The 17225-nt window shown below is 39.6% G+C and overlaps 1 protein-coding gene and 1 pseudogene across 1 annotated transcript in view; one reads left to right on the forward strand and one right to left on the reverse strand.

The window, feature by feature from the left end:
* Positions 1-17225, reverse strand: part of CCDC191 (coiled-coil domain containing 191) — an 88379-nt gene that overhangs the window by 7184 nt on the left and 63970 nt on the right. Inside the window, exons 14-16 of the mRNA XM_028110639.2 lie at positions 10105-10248; positions 5728-5880; positions 5055-5200 (exon numbers count right to left, since the gene is read on the reverse strand). Of these exons, the coding sequence (XP_027966440.1) occupies positions 5055-5200; positions 5728-5880; positions 10105-10248 (443 nt within the window). The remainder of the gene's footprint in view (positions 1-5054; positions 5201-5727; positions 5881-10104; positions 10249-17225) is intronic.
* Positions 13939-14266, forward strand: LOC114214788 (tubulin-specific chaperone A pseudogene; annotated as a pseudogene).

A 17225-nucleotide genomic window follows, 5' to 3' on the forward strand; every position in this document is an offset into this window, starting at 1 on the left:
AATAACATTCTACTAAACAATGAATGGGTCAGCCAAGAAATCAAACAGGAAGTCAAAAAATACATGGAGGCAAATGAAAATGAAAATAAAATGGTCCAAAATCTTTGGTTTATGGGCAGAGCTGTTCCAAGAGGGAAGTTTATGGCAACACAGGCCTACCTCAAGAAGAAAAACCTCAAAACTAACCTTATACCTAAAGGAGCTAGAAAAAGAAAAAACAAAACCCAAAACCGGTAGAAGGAAGGAAATAAGACTAGAACAGAAATAAACAAAATTGAAGCTAAAAACAAAAATGAAACAAAAAAGACCACAATAGAACAGATCAATGAAACCAGGACCTGGTTCTTTGAAAAGATCAACAAAATTGCTAAACCTTTAGCCAGACTCATCAACAAAAAAAATAGGACTCAGAAATGAAAGAGGGGGTGCCTGGGTGGCTCAGTTAAGCGTCTGCCTTCAGCTCATGTCATGATCCCAGGGTCTTGGGATCAAGCCCCGCATTGGGCTCCCTGCTCAGTGAGGAGTCTGCTTTTCCCTCTGCCCCTCCCCCCTGCTCATGCACTCTCTCTCTCAAATGAATAAAAAAACAACCTTAAAAAAAAATGAAAGAGGAGAAATAATAACCAACACCACAGAAATACAAAGGATTGTAAGAGAATATTATGAAACGCTCTATGCCAACAAATTGGACAACCTAGAAGAAATGGATAAATTCCTAGAAACATATAACCTCCCAAAACTGAACCAGGAAGAAATAGAAAATTCGAACAGACCAGTTACCAACAATCAAATTGGATCAGTAACCACAAAACTCCCAACAAACGAAAGTCCAGGACCAGATGGCTTCACAAGTGAGTTTGACCAAACATTTAATTTTTTTTTTTTTACTTATTCGTTCGAGACACAGAGATACAGAGAGAGTGAGCATGAGCAGGGGGAGAAGCAGAGGGAGAGGGAGAAGCAGGCTCCCCGCCGAACAGGGAGCCTGACGTGGGCCTCAACCCCAGGACCCTGGGATCATGACCCGAGCCAAAGGCAGACGCCCAACCATCTGAGCCACCCAGGAGCCCTGACCAAACATTTAAAGAGGAGTTAAGATCTATTCTTCTCAATCTATTCCAAAAAGTAGTAGGAGGGGACGCCTGGGTGGCTCAGTTGGTTAAGCACCTACCTTCAGCTTGAGTCATGATCCTGGGGTCCTGGGATCAAGTCCTGCATCAGGCTTTTGCTCAACAGGGAGCCTGCTTCTCCCTGTCTGCCACTCCCCCTGCTGTGCTCTCTGACAAATAAATTAAAAAAAAAAAAGTAGAGGAAGGAAAGCTTCCAAATTCATTCTGTATGAGGCCAGCATTACCCCAATACCAAAACCAGATAAACACACTATAAGAAAGTGGTGCCTGGGGGCTCAGTTGGTTAAGCATCTGACTCTTGATCTCAGGGTTGTGAGTTCAATCCCCACATTGGCCTTCAAGCTGGGCATGGAGCCAACTTAAAAAAAAAAAGGCACTACAAAAAAGAGACCTACAGGGCGCCTGGGTGGCTCAGTTGGTTAAGCGACTGCCTTTGGCTCAGGTCATGATCCTGGAGTCCCGGGATCGAGTCCCACATCGGGCTCCCTGCTCAGCAGGGAGTCTGCTTCTCCCTCTGACCCTCTTCCCTCTCGTGCTCTCTATCTCTCATTCTCTCTCTCTCAAATAAATAAAGTCTTTAAAAAAAACAAAAAAAAACAAAAAAAACAAAAAGACCTACAGGCCAATATCTCTAATGAACACAGACACAAAAATCCTCAACAAAATACTAGTAAACCTAATCCAACAATACATTAAAAGAATCATTCACCACAATCAAGTGCGATTTATTCCTGGGATGCAAGGGTGGTTCAATATTCACAAATCAATGTGATACATCAACAAGAGAAATGATCATTTCAGTAGATGCAGAAAAAGCATTTGACAATGTACAACATCCATTCATGATAAAAACTCTCCACAAAGTAGGTTTAGAGGGAACATACCTCAACATAATAAAGGCCAGATACGAAGGAAAGAGAGAAAGAAAGAACAAAAGGCCATACATGAAAAACCCACAGCTAACATCATACTCAGTGGCGAAAGATGGAGAGCTTCCCCCCTTATCAGGAACAAGACAAGGATGCCCCACTCTCACCATTTTTATTCAACATAATACTGGAAGTCCTAGCCATAGCAATCAGACAAGAAAAAGAAATAAAAATCATCCAAATTGGTAAGGCAGAAGGTAAAACTTTCACTATTTGCAGATGGCATGATACTATAGAAAGCCCTAAAGACTCCACCAAAAAATTAGTAGAATAAATGAATTCATAAGGTTGCAGGATACAAATTCAATATACATAAGTCCATTGCATTTCTATACACCAGTAATGAATTAACAGAAAGAGAAATTAAGAAAACAGTTCCATTTACAAGTGCACCAAAAATAATAAAATCCCTAGGAATAACTTTAAGGAGGTGAAAGACTTTTGCTCTGAAAATTATAAAACATTGATGAAAGAAATGGAAGATGATGCAAACAAATGGAAAGATATCCCAAGCTCATAGATTGGGAGAACAGATATTGTTAAAATGTCCATACAACTCAGTTAATCTACAGATTTAATGCAATCCCTATCAGAATACCAATAGCATTTTTCACAGAACCAGAACAAATAATCCTAAATTGGTATGGAACCACAAAAAACTCCAAATAGTGAAAGCAGTCTTGAAGAAGAACAAAACTGGAGGTATCACAGTCCCAGATTTCAAGATATACTACAAAGCTGTGGTAATCAAAACAGAATGGCAAGAGCACAAAAAAAGACATGCTGATCAATGGACTAGAATAGAGAGCTCAGAAATAAACCCATGATTATATGGGCAATTAATTTTCAACAAAGGAGGTAAGAATATGCAATGGGAAGAGGACAGTCTGTTCAACAAATGTGTTGGGTAAACCAGACAGCTATATGCAAAAGAGAGAAACTGGACCACTTTCTTAGTACACCATACAGAAAAACTTAACATATTTAAAGACCTAAATGTGAGAATTAAAACCATGTAAATCCTAAAAGAGAGTATAGGCTGTAATTTCTTGGACATCAGCCATAGCAACATTTTTCTAGATAGGTTTCCTAAGGCAAGGGAAACAAAAGCAAAAATAAACTATTGGGACTGTATCAAAATAAAAAGCTTCTGCAAAGGAAACAATTAACAGAACAAAAAAAGACAGCCTACAAAATGGAGAAGCTATTTGCAAATGATATATCCAATGAGGGGTTAGTATCCAAAATATATAAAGAACTTACACAACTCAACACAAAAAAACAATCCAATTAAAAAATGGGCAGAAGACATGAAGACATATTTCTCCAGAGAAGACATACAGATGGCCAGCCAGTGCATGATAAGATGCTCAACATCACTCATCATCAGGGAAATGCAAATCAAAACCCTAAGAAATAACAAGTGTTGGCAAGGATGTGGAGAAAAAGGAACCCTTGTGTACTGTTGGTGGGAATGCAAACTGATGCAGCTGCTGTGGAGAACGATGGAGGTTCCTCAGAAAATTAAAAATGGAACTACCCTATGATCCAATAATTCCACTGGGTATTTACTCAAAGAATATAGAAACACGAATTTGAAAAAATATAAGCACCTCTATGTTTATTGCCCAGGCACCACCATTTGTTATTTGTGTACCTTGGGCAACCGACCTGCTTGTAGCTTCAGTGTGCTTGCCTGAAAATGAAATTCCTCACTCGGCCCCCTCCTCTCTGGCGTGTATGAAAGCCCTGTCAAGCTGTCCTGTGCCACATCGGGCAGCCGCCCCAGGGCGTCTCTCAGTCTGTACACAGCAGCTGAGAAACAGAAAGAAAGTAGAGGTGGGCAGACAGGATGTTTAACAACACTTAAACAATGACAGTAAACAAAAAGTAGCTCTTATTTGGGGGCTAAGCATGTGTCGAGTGAGGTATTGTGTTACCCTGTTTAGTCTTCTCAACAACGCCCTAAGATTGGTTCTGTTGTTATCCTCATTTTCCAAAAGAGGAATGGGGAGGCTCTGAAAGGTTATCTGTGCAGGGTCACACACAGACCCTGAGTCTCAAATTTCAACCTTCAAAGTGAAGCATTTATTCAAAGACAAGTCCTCTGAGTACCCTCACTCATTGCTTATTTTCTTCTAGATCAAATTAGAATCAACTTGCTTATCGTTTTCCCAGCCCGCAGATTTCAGTAACCTGTAAAGCAAGCAAGGGTGAGCAGGGTTTGCTGGTGGTGGCGACACCTTAGTGGCAAGAGAGGAACACTTTCATAAACACCAGACATTAGCACAGGCACATACACACAAATGAAAACACAGCAACCAAAAATTAATCTGGGTGTAGTGAGGAAGGGGTCCCTTCTCCACCTAAACTGCAGTCTTCCTGCCTCAGAGCTTGGAGGCATATGCCCACCACGTCATGCTCCATAAGCAATGACTACTGATCATCGAAACACAGATTGTTTGTTTACTTGCAAGGGGAAGTATGTAATGAAATTTAGAACATGTCTTTCCAAAATATTTAAAATTAGAAATCCAAGAAAAAAAACATTGACCTCAGTGGTGCTGACATGGGTGTCCACTTGACAGTAATTCATTAGGCTGTTTCTGTATGATTTAAGTACTTTTCTGTATTTGTGTTATATTTCACAATAAATGTTAACAACTGAACTTCAAAGATAAACCTGTATGACTAACAGACAGTACACTTTGCTCAGGTGTGATTCATGTATTTCTCATCTTTTTACCCTCTGGACAGCCCCTGTGAGGCAGGAAGGGCAGGCATCCTCCTCCCCCTTTTAAGATGGGGACCCTGGAGTTCCAGGGGTTTCCACGTAGTCAGTGCGTGAGCTGAGACTCTCCCCGCTGTCTGGTATATGTTTTACTACCCAGATCTCCCAGCCCCCACCTCATCTTTCAGCCATATTCTGGGCATAGAATATGCTGCGGAAGGGTTGTGAAGTCTGAGTGAGTTTCCTCAGAGATTGGAAACTCACCTGTCATGATGTTGCCCTGCAATCTCACGCTTGCTCTGGGAATCGGTCTTGGCCTCCCTGACCATGTTAAACCAGGCCCTGAATATCTTTTTCTGAAGAAGATGCACCCGCAGTTTTTGTACTTCTTCCTCCATATCAGTCAGGTACTGGGGATGAGGGCAGGAACAGAAGTGAGACAAACAATGTCGTAGACAAAGAATTAGAGCAAATAAACAGTACAAAAGAGAACTGCAACCAATACAAAAGAACAAAGGACACTGGGGGCATAAAGAGAAAAAGATAACATGGCAGCCAAGATAATATCCTCTGCAATGTATAAAAAAAAACAATGGAGCCAGAGGTGTGGAAACAGTTCTAAGCCTGAGGGGGTAGGTTTCTAACAAAATTACTTGAGCAATTATGGGACAAGAAACAAGAAATGAGTATAAAAACAAAAGCTAATGTAATGATACATTACAGTTTATGAACAGTTTATGGACACTGTGAAAAATGTTTTATACTAAGAAAGAAGTGATGTGACATTTTCATATTCATTTCAAAGCAAGGAACTGGATTGACTATTCTATATTGTTCTTGAAAAAACAATGGTTATGGACATCTGGATTGCATCTAATTTTCTTACATAGGATTGAGCAGAGACATATATTTAAAGCTTCCTTCTCTGTGGCCTTACCTGTTGCCAGCTCCGGATAACTCTCCTAAGCAATATTTGGCAATAGAGTTGATCGGCCCGGGCTGTGTTCCTAGCCAGGATTTCCTGACTATACTGGAACCAGGACAGCAGGCATTTTCTCTGTAGAGCCAAAGAGTGATGTTCTTCGGCCACCTGGACAATTTTTTAAATGAGAAAAGGAAATTATTCCTTATATGTTTAATCATTTAAGGAAATACACATCACCTTGGCAAATGATGCTATAAACTACACGTAGGCAGTTACAGAGGGAAAAATCTTAAGGGCATTCAGACTATGTCTTAAGAGCTCTGACTACTGACCCTATCTTATAGGGGTTTTAGATTCACATCATGCACAGCCTTTCAGCGCTGACTCCCCGAAGACCACAGCGACTGGCTGGTTATTAGGAAAATGGAATAAACCTCCAAAGCCATTATTCCACTTGTGTCAAGTTTTGAAGTGCGTGGCTGATGATATTCTCAGTTTGTTCTCCTGGAGCTTGGACAGCAACTCCATAATAAACCTCTCTATTATGTACTTAACCACCGTCTAATTGGGGAAATGCCAATACTTTCAATTAGTTTTATAGTATGAGCTGTCACCAGCATTGAAATTTAGACATTATCAATAAACCACAAAACCATTTGATAGGAAAACAACATGATGAATAATTAAATGTCTTACCAACTTAAAAGGGTCAGAGAGAGCATCATTCTATCAAAATAAACATGTAACTCAGAGTTTATGAGTTTTAAAAGGTAACTGTTATATTCTTTTAAGAGGCAGGAGGGAAAAACCCTTCTCTCTTAATCCTGTCCAATCACACATTTTTCTAAGCCTTGCCTAGCCAGCCAGCACCGTGAATGGGAATGATCCAAGTGAATCTCTTAACAGTCCAATTTATTGGCCAAAATGACCATCCAGGAGGTCACTGTGGCACCTGAGACCGCTGTCTGGCCTGACTCATCCCACCTGTGAGCCAAAAGGCACGGGGAGTCTCCTATGCTCCTTGCTCTTCGTCCTCTGGGAAAACAGAGAACCAGGAAGAAAAAGATTATCAGAAGGTCTCACAGAAGCTCGGAAAATGGTTTTTGGATTAAATATCCTATAGTACACATGAGTTTAAGGGAAAATGCTAAGTAACTCTTCCGAAAAAATGTTACAAACAAGGCAGGGACTATTTAACTGGACCTTTCTTTTTTCTTAATTTTTTTCTATCCCTTCCTGGAAGCCAACTAAGACGGGTAAAGAAGCTACCCGTTCCTTTTACTGTCCTCCAGAACTTTTCCTTTTACTTCTTTTTATTTTTTAACTTTCAACTGGTGGTTGCCATCTACATAAACTCTCTGATCCTTATACAGTTTAACGGTGTGCCAGAACCGGGCCGCGTTCCTGGGCTATGTTCACAGGTGCTCGCTACACTTTAGCTTTGTAACCAACGTGCTATGTGACTTTAAGCAAGTCAGTTCTCCTAAGGCTCAGTGCCCTTATTACAAATGGAAAGAGGTGGAGAGGACTGTTAATGTTCTAGAATTCTGTTATCTTGTTGTGATAGACTGAATAGTGGCCCCAAGGGATGGCCACGTCCTGATCCCTGGAACCTGTAAATATGCTACCTTAGGTGGTAAAAGGGATTTTGCAAATATGATTAAGTGAAGGATCGTAAAATGGGGAGATTATCCTGCATGATATGCAAGAGCCCTAAATGTAATCACAAGAATCCTTGTCAGAGGGAGGCGGGAGGGTCAGCATCAGTACGTGTGACCTGAAAGCAGAGAGCAGAGTGATTCGAGGAGGGAGCTGAGAGCAACAGGATGCAGGTGGCCACTGGAAGGTGAAAAAGGCACGGAAACAGACTCCACTCCCCTTGGAACCATGAGAAAGAATGTGCCCTGCTGACACTCTGACCTTGGCCCAGCAAGTCCAGTTTTAAGTTAATAAATGTGTTATTTTAAGCCACTAAGGTTGTGGTAATTTGTTGTAACAGCAATAGGAAGCTAATACACTTGTTATGAGCTAGAGAGGTGATTCCCAAAATGTGGTGCTCAGACCACTCAGAATCCCCTGAGCTACTTTTTTTTTAAATTAATTAATTAATTAATTAATTTGACAGAGAGAGATATAGTGAGAGAGGGAACACCAGCAGGGTAAGTGGGAGAGGGAGAAGCAGGCCTCCTGCCGAGCAGGGAGCCCGACGTGGGGCTCCATCCCAGGACCCTGGGATCATGACCTGAGCTGAAGGCAGACGCTCAACAACTGAGCCACCCAGGCGCCCCCCAACCCCCACCCCGGGCTACATATTAAAAATGCAGATTCCCTGACACACACCAGCCAACAACTCAGACCTACTGAGAATACCTGGAGGTGGGACTAGGAATGTGCATTTTTATAAGTTCTCCAGATGAACAGAAAACAGGTTTTATGAACAGAAAAACTTGGAAATGCTGGTTTCAGATCTGTTTTCCTGTTTTTATTTTAATTGGGTTTTTCTGTACTTAAAGCCTATAGTTGTCATTTTGAGCTCAAACTCTTGTTTCTATTTTTATATTCTAATAAAGAAATTATAAAATTTTAATTTGGTTATTCCCCCATAGATACAATTTTGTTTCAGAATTTTATACCTTTTTTAAATTTTATTCAGTCAAATACTAGGACCAAAAAAGAAGAACTGATAGGAATATAAGAATGAATCTTTCCATTCCCTGCTTTTCCTTTGTATATTAATAAATGACCACCCCCCAAATATACAAAAGCCAGATAATACAAAACTAGAAGCATTGAGTTGAATAGCAAATGATCTTTGTAGTAGTGTACTGTAAGGAAAATTTCAATTCAAATTTCAAAAATTTTATTTCCAGATTCATTCACTCAGAAGACTAGAGAGTCAGCCCTCCCCTCTCATTACGAGGAAAAAGCCACAGCAAAATAGCAATGACCTGGGGCACAGATGGATCCTCTTGCCCTCAGGCCTGATCACCACAAATGGGCTTCCTCAGCTGGTTTGGAATACTCAGTAATTCCAGAACCATTGGTAAGGAGGCTGAGGACAAAAAATGAGGGACAGAGAAAAAACAATGGGAAGGGCATTTTGGGAAGGTAAAAAGAAAGTATGAAAAACAGGAAGACAACAAAGAATGAAGAACGAATAGGCAGGGAGCCTACGTCATGTTTCCAGAGGTATAATCTGCAGCATTACTCAATTTAGTGGGACTCTTACGCTATTTGGTTTTCATAACCCAAAATGCTAGTTTTACTTTTCAATATTAACCTGGCCAAATGTGTAAGTAAGAGTTGTCATACCTAGAATAGATTACTGTGCTTATTTTTATACAGAATTCTAAAAATAACATTTCATCTATTTTGAGCTTCTGATCATTTAGTTTAGAATGCCCTGCCCTATGTACTGGGTAAGTTTGAAGTTTCATGTTATTTGATTTTATATATCTCCGTGTGGCAGAGTAGGTTATTGTTCCCTATAATAGGATTATATATCCCTACTCTTTGTATGTGATTTCATAATGCCTCCCAATGAAGTAGATGGAACCTTTTCCTTCCCTTAATGACCCTGAGTTTGGATCTGTGATTTGCTTTGGCCAATGAAATGTCAATGGACCTGATACAGGCAGAGGTATCGTATGGGTTTACATCATTGGGTTTAGTTGTTGCACTGTAGACATTTGCCAGGTGAAAAGCATGGCCCGAATTACTGCTGAAATCAGAAAGAGGCTGTGGAGAGACCTGAATGTAATCCACAGCTGGCCCATAGATGTGTAAGAAATAAATGCCTAAATTGTAAGCTGCTGATTTTTGAGGGCTGTTTGTTATGCTGCTTTATTGAAACAGAAACCTAATACTTTATGGTAATTATTTCCTTTTTATGAGAAACATGGCTAAAATTGAGAGACGCCTCTATTCATCTTACTTTGAAAGTCTTTAATAAAAAATCTACTCATTTTGTTCCCATCCTATCCAGTTATAGAAATCTTTCTCTGTCTTGGAAGACCAAATCTGAACTGTTATCCAAAACAAAGAAATACATACACACTCAATTAGCTTATATTTTTGGCTTTTAAATCACCAAACAACCCTCAAATCCTAATTGGATATTTATTTCATTTGAAAAGTCCATTTTGGGGCACCTGAGTGGCTCAGTCGTTAAGCATCTGCCTTCGGCTCAGGTCACGATCCCAAGGTCCTGGGATCGAACCTCACATCGGGCTCCCTGCTCGGTGGGGAACCTGCTTCTCCCTCTCATGCTCCCCCTGCTTGTGTTTCCCTTTCTTGTTGTCTCTCTCTCTGTCAAATAAATCAATAAAATCTTAAAAAAAAAAGAAAAGTCCATTTTGTAATTTTGGGAGGAAGTATGTGACACTATACCTGGATGTTTTGCTTGCTTTGCATTCTCAATCTCTTCCAAGGCTCCAGGCCTTTTTTTCTTAGCAACACCCTTTCATAATGTTCTTTGGCTACTGCTTCCAGCTGCTGGGTCCTCTTAATTCTCTTCTGCTTCTCTAGTTCTTTCTGGGAAAAATTAAAAAGTAAAAATGCTGAGGAGGGACCAAGATGGTGACATAGGAGGTCCTGGACTTCCCTCCTCCCTTGGATGCATTCAGTGTGTAACTACAAATGGAGCATCTCCCTCTGAAAGAAATCTAGAAACCAGCTGAGTGACTCTTCCCTATCAGGGAAATACCCACATCAAAGTGGGTAGGAAAGGCTGAAACACACTCTTGAGAGAAACCCCATCCTTAGCACAGCACCATACAATAGGGAGGGAATTCCCAATTCGGAGCTTCTCTCTGAGGAATGAAGGGTTTGGACTGCACATCTAGCACCTCCTCTTTTAAAACAACCACCCAGAGGATGGACCCCTAAAATGAATGGCTCTGAAAGCCACTGGGGCTTGTGTCCATGAGATACATAAAACGACAGGAAACAAAGAAGTGGTTCTCAATGGATGTGTGCGCACTCCCTATGGCTATCCCCCTAGGGCTCATCCCTGAGGGAGCAGACAAACATGCCCATCTCCCAGTCTCTCTGAAAGCGGTTTGACTGTATATTTTATAAGCTAATGCCTGAGGGTCCAGCTTCTTATTTAGTACACCTTTAGGGGTTGGCTGTGGTCCTCCCCAAAGGAAGTGCCCAATGGACCCTTCCCCTGCCTTCTCCCTCTAGCTCATTCCAGTGATAAAACCAAACCACAAGCATCTCTCTGGAAGGAGCTTGGACACAATCTGGTCACCCAACATTTATGATTACCACTTTAGGGATGGGACCCTGGTTTGCCTGGCTCTGAAAGCCAATGGCGCTTACATTCACAGGTCCTACAGGACTATAACAAAGAAGTAACTTTTAAATGGATGTAGGAGCACCCTTCTCCCCTTGTGGCTATATACCTGGGCTCAGTGCAGAGGGAGCAGGCAAAACACATCTCATAATTTCTCCCTGGAAGGGGCTTAGTTACCTACATTCCCAGCTGCTGCCTGAGGGTACAGTTTTTAATCGGCTTGCATCTAGGTGCTGACTGAAATTCTCCCCTTTGGAACACTGGCAGGTGCTGGTACAGCTCAACTACTGGGAGCTAAGAACAAGGAAAGCAGATTGGATGATCACAAAGGTTTGAGAGACAACCAAGAACCTGGGCGAGGCTGACTGACAAGGTTTATCTCCCACATGAGACCACTCTGTAACGACTAGGAGAGGTGGCTGCTTTATCTAATATGCAGAAACCAACAGGAAGAGTCAAGAAAAATAGAGAAATGGGAATATCTTCCAAACAAAGGAACAAGATGAATCTCCAGAAACCAATCTTAATGGAATAAATGATTTACCCAATCGACAGTTCAAAACCATGATCATAAGGATGCTCACTGAGGTAAGGAGAGCAATGCATGAACAAAGACAGGATTTCACCAAAGACATACAAAAAAAAAAAAAAAAAACAAAAAAACACAACCCCAAACATAAATTATATAGCTGAAGAATACAGTAACTGAACTGAAACATTCAATAAAGGGGTTCAACAGCAGACTATATCAGGCAGAAGAAAGGATCAGCCAACTTAAAGACAGAGCAGAGAATTCATCCAATTAGGGAAAAAAGAATGAAGATAGCATAAGGGACTGATGGGACACCATCAAGAGTACAAATATATGCATTATAGGGGTTGCAGAGGAAAGGAAGGGGCAGAAAGCTTACTCAAAGAAATACTGGCTGAAAACTTCCCACACTTGGGGAAAGAAACAGACATCCACATCGAAGAAGCCCAAAGAATACCAAACAAAATGAATCTAAAGAGGCACACACAAAGACAATTAAACTGTCAAAAGTTAAAGACAAGGAGAGAATCATAAAAGCAGCAAGAAAAAAGCAACTTGTTACATATAAGGGCACTTCCATAGGACAATCAACAAGTTTTTCAGTAGAAACCTTGCAGGCCAGAGGGAGTGGGATGATATATTCAAAATGCTAGAAGAAAAAGCCTGCCAAACAAGAATACTCTACCCAGCAAAGATGTCCTTCACAATTGAAGGAGAGATAAAAGGATTTTCCAGACAAACCAAAGCTAAATGAATTCATTAACACTAGACCAGCCTTATGTCATACCCAACCCTGAAAAGGACTAATTCAAGGGGCACCTGGGTGGCTCAGTCAGTTAGGTGTCTGACTCTTGATTTTGCTGACTCTTGGTTTTGTCGACTCTTGGTGTCCAACTCTTGGTTTTGCCTCAGGTAATGATCTCAGAGTCCTGAGATCCAGCCCTACAATGGGCTCTCTGCTCATCAGGAGTCTGCTTCCCCACCTCCTCTCTTTCTGCCCTACTCCCCACTAGTGCACTCTAATAAATAAATAAATCTTTTAAAAATAAAAGGGCTTCAAGTTGAAGTAAAGGATACTAGTAACATAAAAACATGAAACTATAAAACTCACTGGTAAAGGTGTATATATAAATAGTTTAATTGAGAATAATATGGTGATGGTGGTAGGTGAATCTCTTATAATTCTAGCATAAAGGTTAAAAGACAAGGGGCGCCTGGGTGGCTCAGTCGTTAAGCGTCTGCCTTCGGCTCAGGTCATGATCCCCGCGTCCTGGGATCGAGCCCCACATCGGGCTCCCTGCTCGGCGGGAAGCCTGCTTCTCTCTCTCCCACTCCCCCTGCTTGTGTTCCCTCTCTCGCTGTGTCTCTCTCTGTCAAATAAATAAATAAAAAAAATCTTAAAAAAAAAAAGGTTAAAAGACAAAAGTATTAAAAATAACTATAATAATAATTTGTTAATGGATGCACACTATAAAAGATGTAAATTGTGGGGCACCTGGGTGCTGCAGTCAGTTGAGCATCTGACTCTTGGTTTTGGCTCAGGTCGTGATCTCAGGGTTGTGAGATCAAGTCCCACGTTGGGCTCCACATTAGCACAGAGTCTGCTTCAGATTCTCTCTCCCTCCCTCTGCCCCTCCCACTCATGGTCTCTCTCTAAAATAAATAAATAAATCTTAAAAAAAAAAGATGTAAATTGTGAAATCAAACACAAACTGTGGGAGCAGGAGTATAAAAATGTAGAGGTTTTGTATACATTTGAAGTTATCAGCTTAAAACAGACTGTTAAAACTACAAGATGCCCTATGTAAGCCTCATGGTCACCACAAAGCATAAACCTACAGTAAATAAGCAAAAAAGGGTTAAGAGAAAGGAATCAAAGCATAACACTACAGAGAATTATTAAATCACAAAGAAAGCAAGAGAGGAAGAAAGGAATATAGGAACTACAAAAGAGCTAGAAAACAGCAAAATGGCAATAAGTCCACGCCTATTAATTATTTTAAATGTACACAGACTACATTCTCCAATGAAAAGCCATACAGTGGCTGAATACAGGCCATTCAGTCCTGAAAAAAAACCAGGACCCAACCTGCTGCCTATGAGCAGCTCATTTCAACTTTAAGGACACACAGAGACTGAAAGTGAAGAGATGGAAAAAAGATATTCCATGCAAATGGAAGCCAAAAGACAGCAGGAGTAGCTAGCCTTACATCAGACAAAGTAGACATTAAGCCAAAAACTGTAAGGAGATAAAAAAAAAAAAAGGTCATTATATCATGATAAAAGGGTCAATTCATCAAGAGGATATAACAATTATAAATATTTATACACCGGTCTTCCTCCATGGTTCCCTTGGCTCTCCACCCCTCCTTCCTGTGGTGCTCAATGGGTCATGGTCAAGCCTCAAATGAGGTAGATCAAGATCAAAACCGGCATGGTGAAGCGATTGGGCAAAGAAAAAATTATGCATGAAAAAGAAGCAAAACAGTAAGAAGAAAAGATTTAAAAAAATGAAAGCTGAAGATGGTGAAAATTATCCAATTAAAAAGCAGGCAGAGATCCTACAAGAGTCCTGGATAATGATCCCAGATTGCCAGCACAGGTTGGAAGCCACATGTACTGATCTTTTGCAGTTAGTAGAGAGTGGAAAAGACTTGCAAGAAGCTGAGGAATATAAGGAGGCATGTTTAGTACTGGATTCAGTGAAGTTAGAAGCCTGAAGTTTTCTGTAGAGGGTGTTTTTTGCTTTAAATCTTGGGATCCATTCCACAATTATTTTTGACCACTGCTGTGTGTTCAAGTAGTATGAGAATGTGCTTTTTACTCAGTTGCACATATTTTTCTTTGCCTAATTTATCAAATGAGTTCATCTAATAAAAAAAAATTATGCACCCAATTTTGAATCACCTAAATACATAAAGCTAATACTAACATTCTCAGGGGAGATCTAGACAGCAATACAATAATAGTAGGAAACCTAAATAACCCACTTTAAACAATGGATAGATCACACTGACAGAAAATCACTATGGAAACATTGGACTTAAATTATATGTTAGACCAGATGGACCTAACTGACATATACAGAACATTTCATTCAGCAACAGCAGAATATGCATTTTTCTCAAGTGTACATAGAACATTCTCCAGGATGGATCATATGTTATATGCCACAAAACAAATCTTAATAAATTGAAAAAAACTGATATCATATCAAGCATCTTTTTCAACCATGGTGTTATGAAATTAAAAATCAATTACAAGAGGAAAACTGGAAAACACACAAATACGTGGAGATTAAACAGCATGCTTACAAACAACCAATGAGTCAAAGAGGAAATCAAAACGGGAATCAAAAAACATCCAGGCAAAGGAAAATGGAAACAAAATATACCAAAACTTATGAGATGCAGCAAAAGCAGTTTTAAGAGGGAAGTTTATAGCAGTAAACACTTACATTAGAAAAAATGAAAGATCTCAAACAGCCTAACTATACATCTCAACATACTAGAAAAAGAAACTATGCCCAAAGTTAGCAAAAGGAATGAAATAAAGATCAGTGCAGAAATAAATGAAATAGAGACTAGAAGAACAATAGAAAGGATTAAAAAAAAAACCAAAAACCTAAGAGCTGTCTTTTTTAAAAGATAAAATAGACAAACCTGTGGCTAGACTAAGAAAAAAAGAGACAAATAAAATCGGAAATGAAAGAGAAAACACAGAAATAGTAAGGATTGTAACAAACTACTATGAACAATTATATACCAACAACTTAAATAACCTACAAATGGATAAATTCCTAAAAACATACAACTTTTACTAAGACTGAATCATGAAGAATTAGAAAATCTGAACAGACCGATTACTAGTAAAGAGACGGAATAAGTAATCATAATCCTTCCAACAAAGAAAAGTCCAAGAACAGATGGCTTCACTGGTAAATTCTACCAAATATTTCAATCAATACCAATCCTTCTTAAACTCTTCCAAAAAATATAAGAGAAGGGAACACTTCCTAAATCATTTTACAAGGCCAGTATTACCCTGATGCCAAAGCCAGACAAGGACACAAGAAAAGAAAATTATAGGCCAGTATCCCTAATGAACATAAATGCAAAAAATCTCAACAAAATATCAGCAAATCAAACAGTACATTAAAAGGATCATACACTATGATCAAGTGGGATTTATTCCAGGGATGTAGGGATGGTTCAACATCCACAAATCACTCAACTGTGATACTCCCATGTTACAAAATGAAGGATAAAAATCTCAATAGACGCAGAAAAAGTATCTGACACAATTCAACATCCTTTCATGATAAAACCTCTCCACAAATTGGGTATAGAAGGAACGTATCTCAACATAATAAAGACCATACTTGCGAAGCTCACAGCTAATATCACACTCAACATTGAAAAAATTTTCCTCTAATATTATGAACAAGACAAGGATGCCCACCAATTTTATTCAAAATAGTGTTGGAAGTGTCAGAGTAATTAGGCAAGAAAAAGAAATAAAGACATCCAAATTAGAAAGGAAGAAGTAAAATTGTCTCTCTCTGCAGATGACATGATATTATATATCAAAAACCCTAAAGACTCCACTAGAAACTGTTAGAATAAACGAATTTAGTACAACTGCAGTATACAAAATCAATTGCACGTCTATACATAATAATGAGTTATTAGAAAGAGAAATTAAGAAATTAATCCCATTTACAATAGCATTAAAGAGAAAAAACTACTTAGGAATAAAATTTAATCAAGGAAGTAAAATATCTGTACATTGGAAACTATAAAATATTGGTGAAAGAAACTGAAGAAGACACAAATGTCCTATATGGATAGATTTTTTTTCTGTGATTTGTACTGCATAACCAGCCACCTAGACCTGCACATACGTAGGCAGGCTAAGGAATGTTGTTTGTGAGACTTGTGATGTGTGAATAACCTTGGGAGCCTGGCTGTTGAAATATATTATCTGGCCTCCAGGTCAGAACTGGCCCTTCTGTTCTGGATACCAAGATCTATAAATCTTGTCTCACATCCCCTCCTGCTCCAGGCTGCACTGGCTCCCTAGAATAGAATCCAGGCAGGGAGGCAGACACACATAGCCCAGGCTCCTTGAAAACATAAAAACATGATAACAAAGAAATGCAGCTTGCTCCAAATTGCATGTAGACAAACAAATGTTTAACTTCAAACCCTGTTATGTGCCCTGTAAATATTGTCAGTTGGAAGTCTCACCTGAGGGGAGGATGCTCTGCCCAGACCTCTCAACTGGAACTCCAGCCTAGCTGTTTCCACGGGGCTTCCCCAGCTAATGAGGTTGGATGTTGTAAATACCCAATTTGACGTAACTTTGCCTTATTCTCATTTCTTGCCTACTATTACCTTCATCTATGTGTAGATTTCTTTCCTCTTCTGTTCCTATTAGGTTTCTATATTAAAAACAATAAAGTTTTCTTTCCTTTTCAAAAACCAAAACACAGCTGTTGTGAATCTTTTCACGGAATAAATAAATGGAAAGACTCACTGTGCTCATGGATTGGAAGAATTAATATTGTTAAAATGGCCATACTACCCAAAGCAATTTACAGATTCATTGCAGTCCTTATCAAAATTCCAATGGTTTTTCACAGAAATAAAAAAAGCAATCCTAAAATTCGTATGGGAC

This window comes from Eumetopias jubatus, unplaced genomic scaffold (genome assembly GCF_037043125.1).
Source record: "Eumetopias jubatus isolate StellerSeaLion01/CBP00866 unplaced genomic scaffold, mEumJub1_p1.0 scaffold_1, whole genome shotgun sequence".
Taxonomy (NCBI): domain Eukaryota; kingdom Metazoa; phylum Chordata; class Mammalia; order Carnivora; family Otariidae; genus Eumetopias; species Eumetopias jubatus.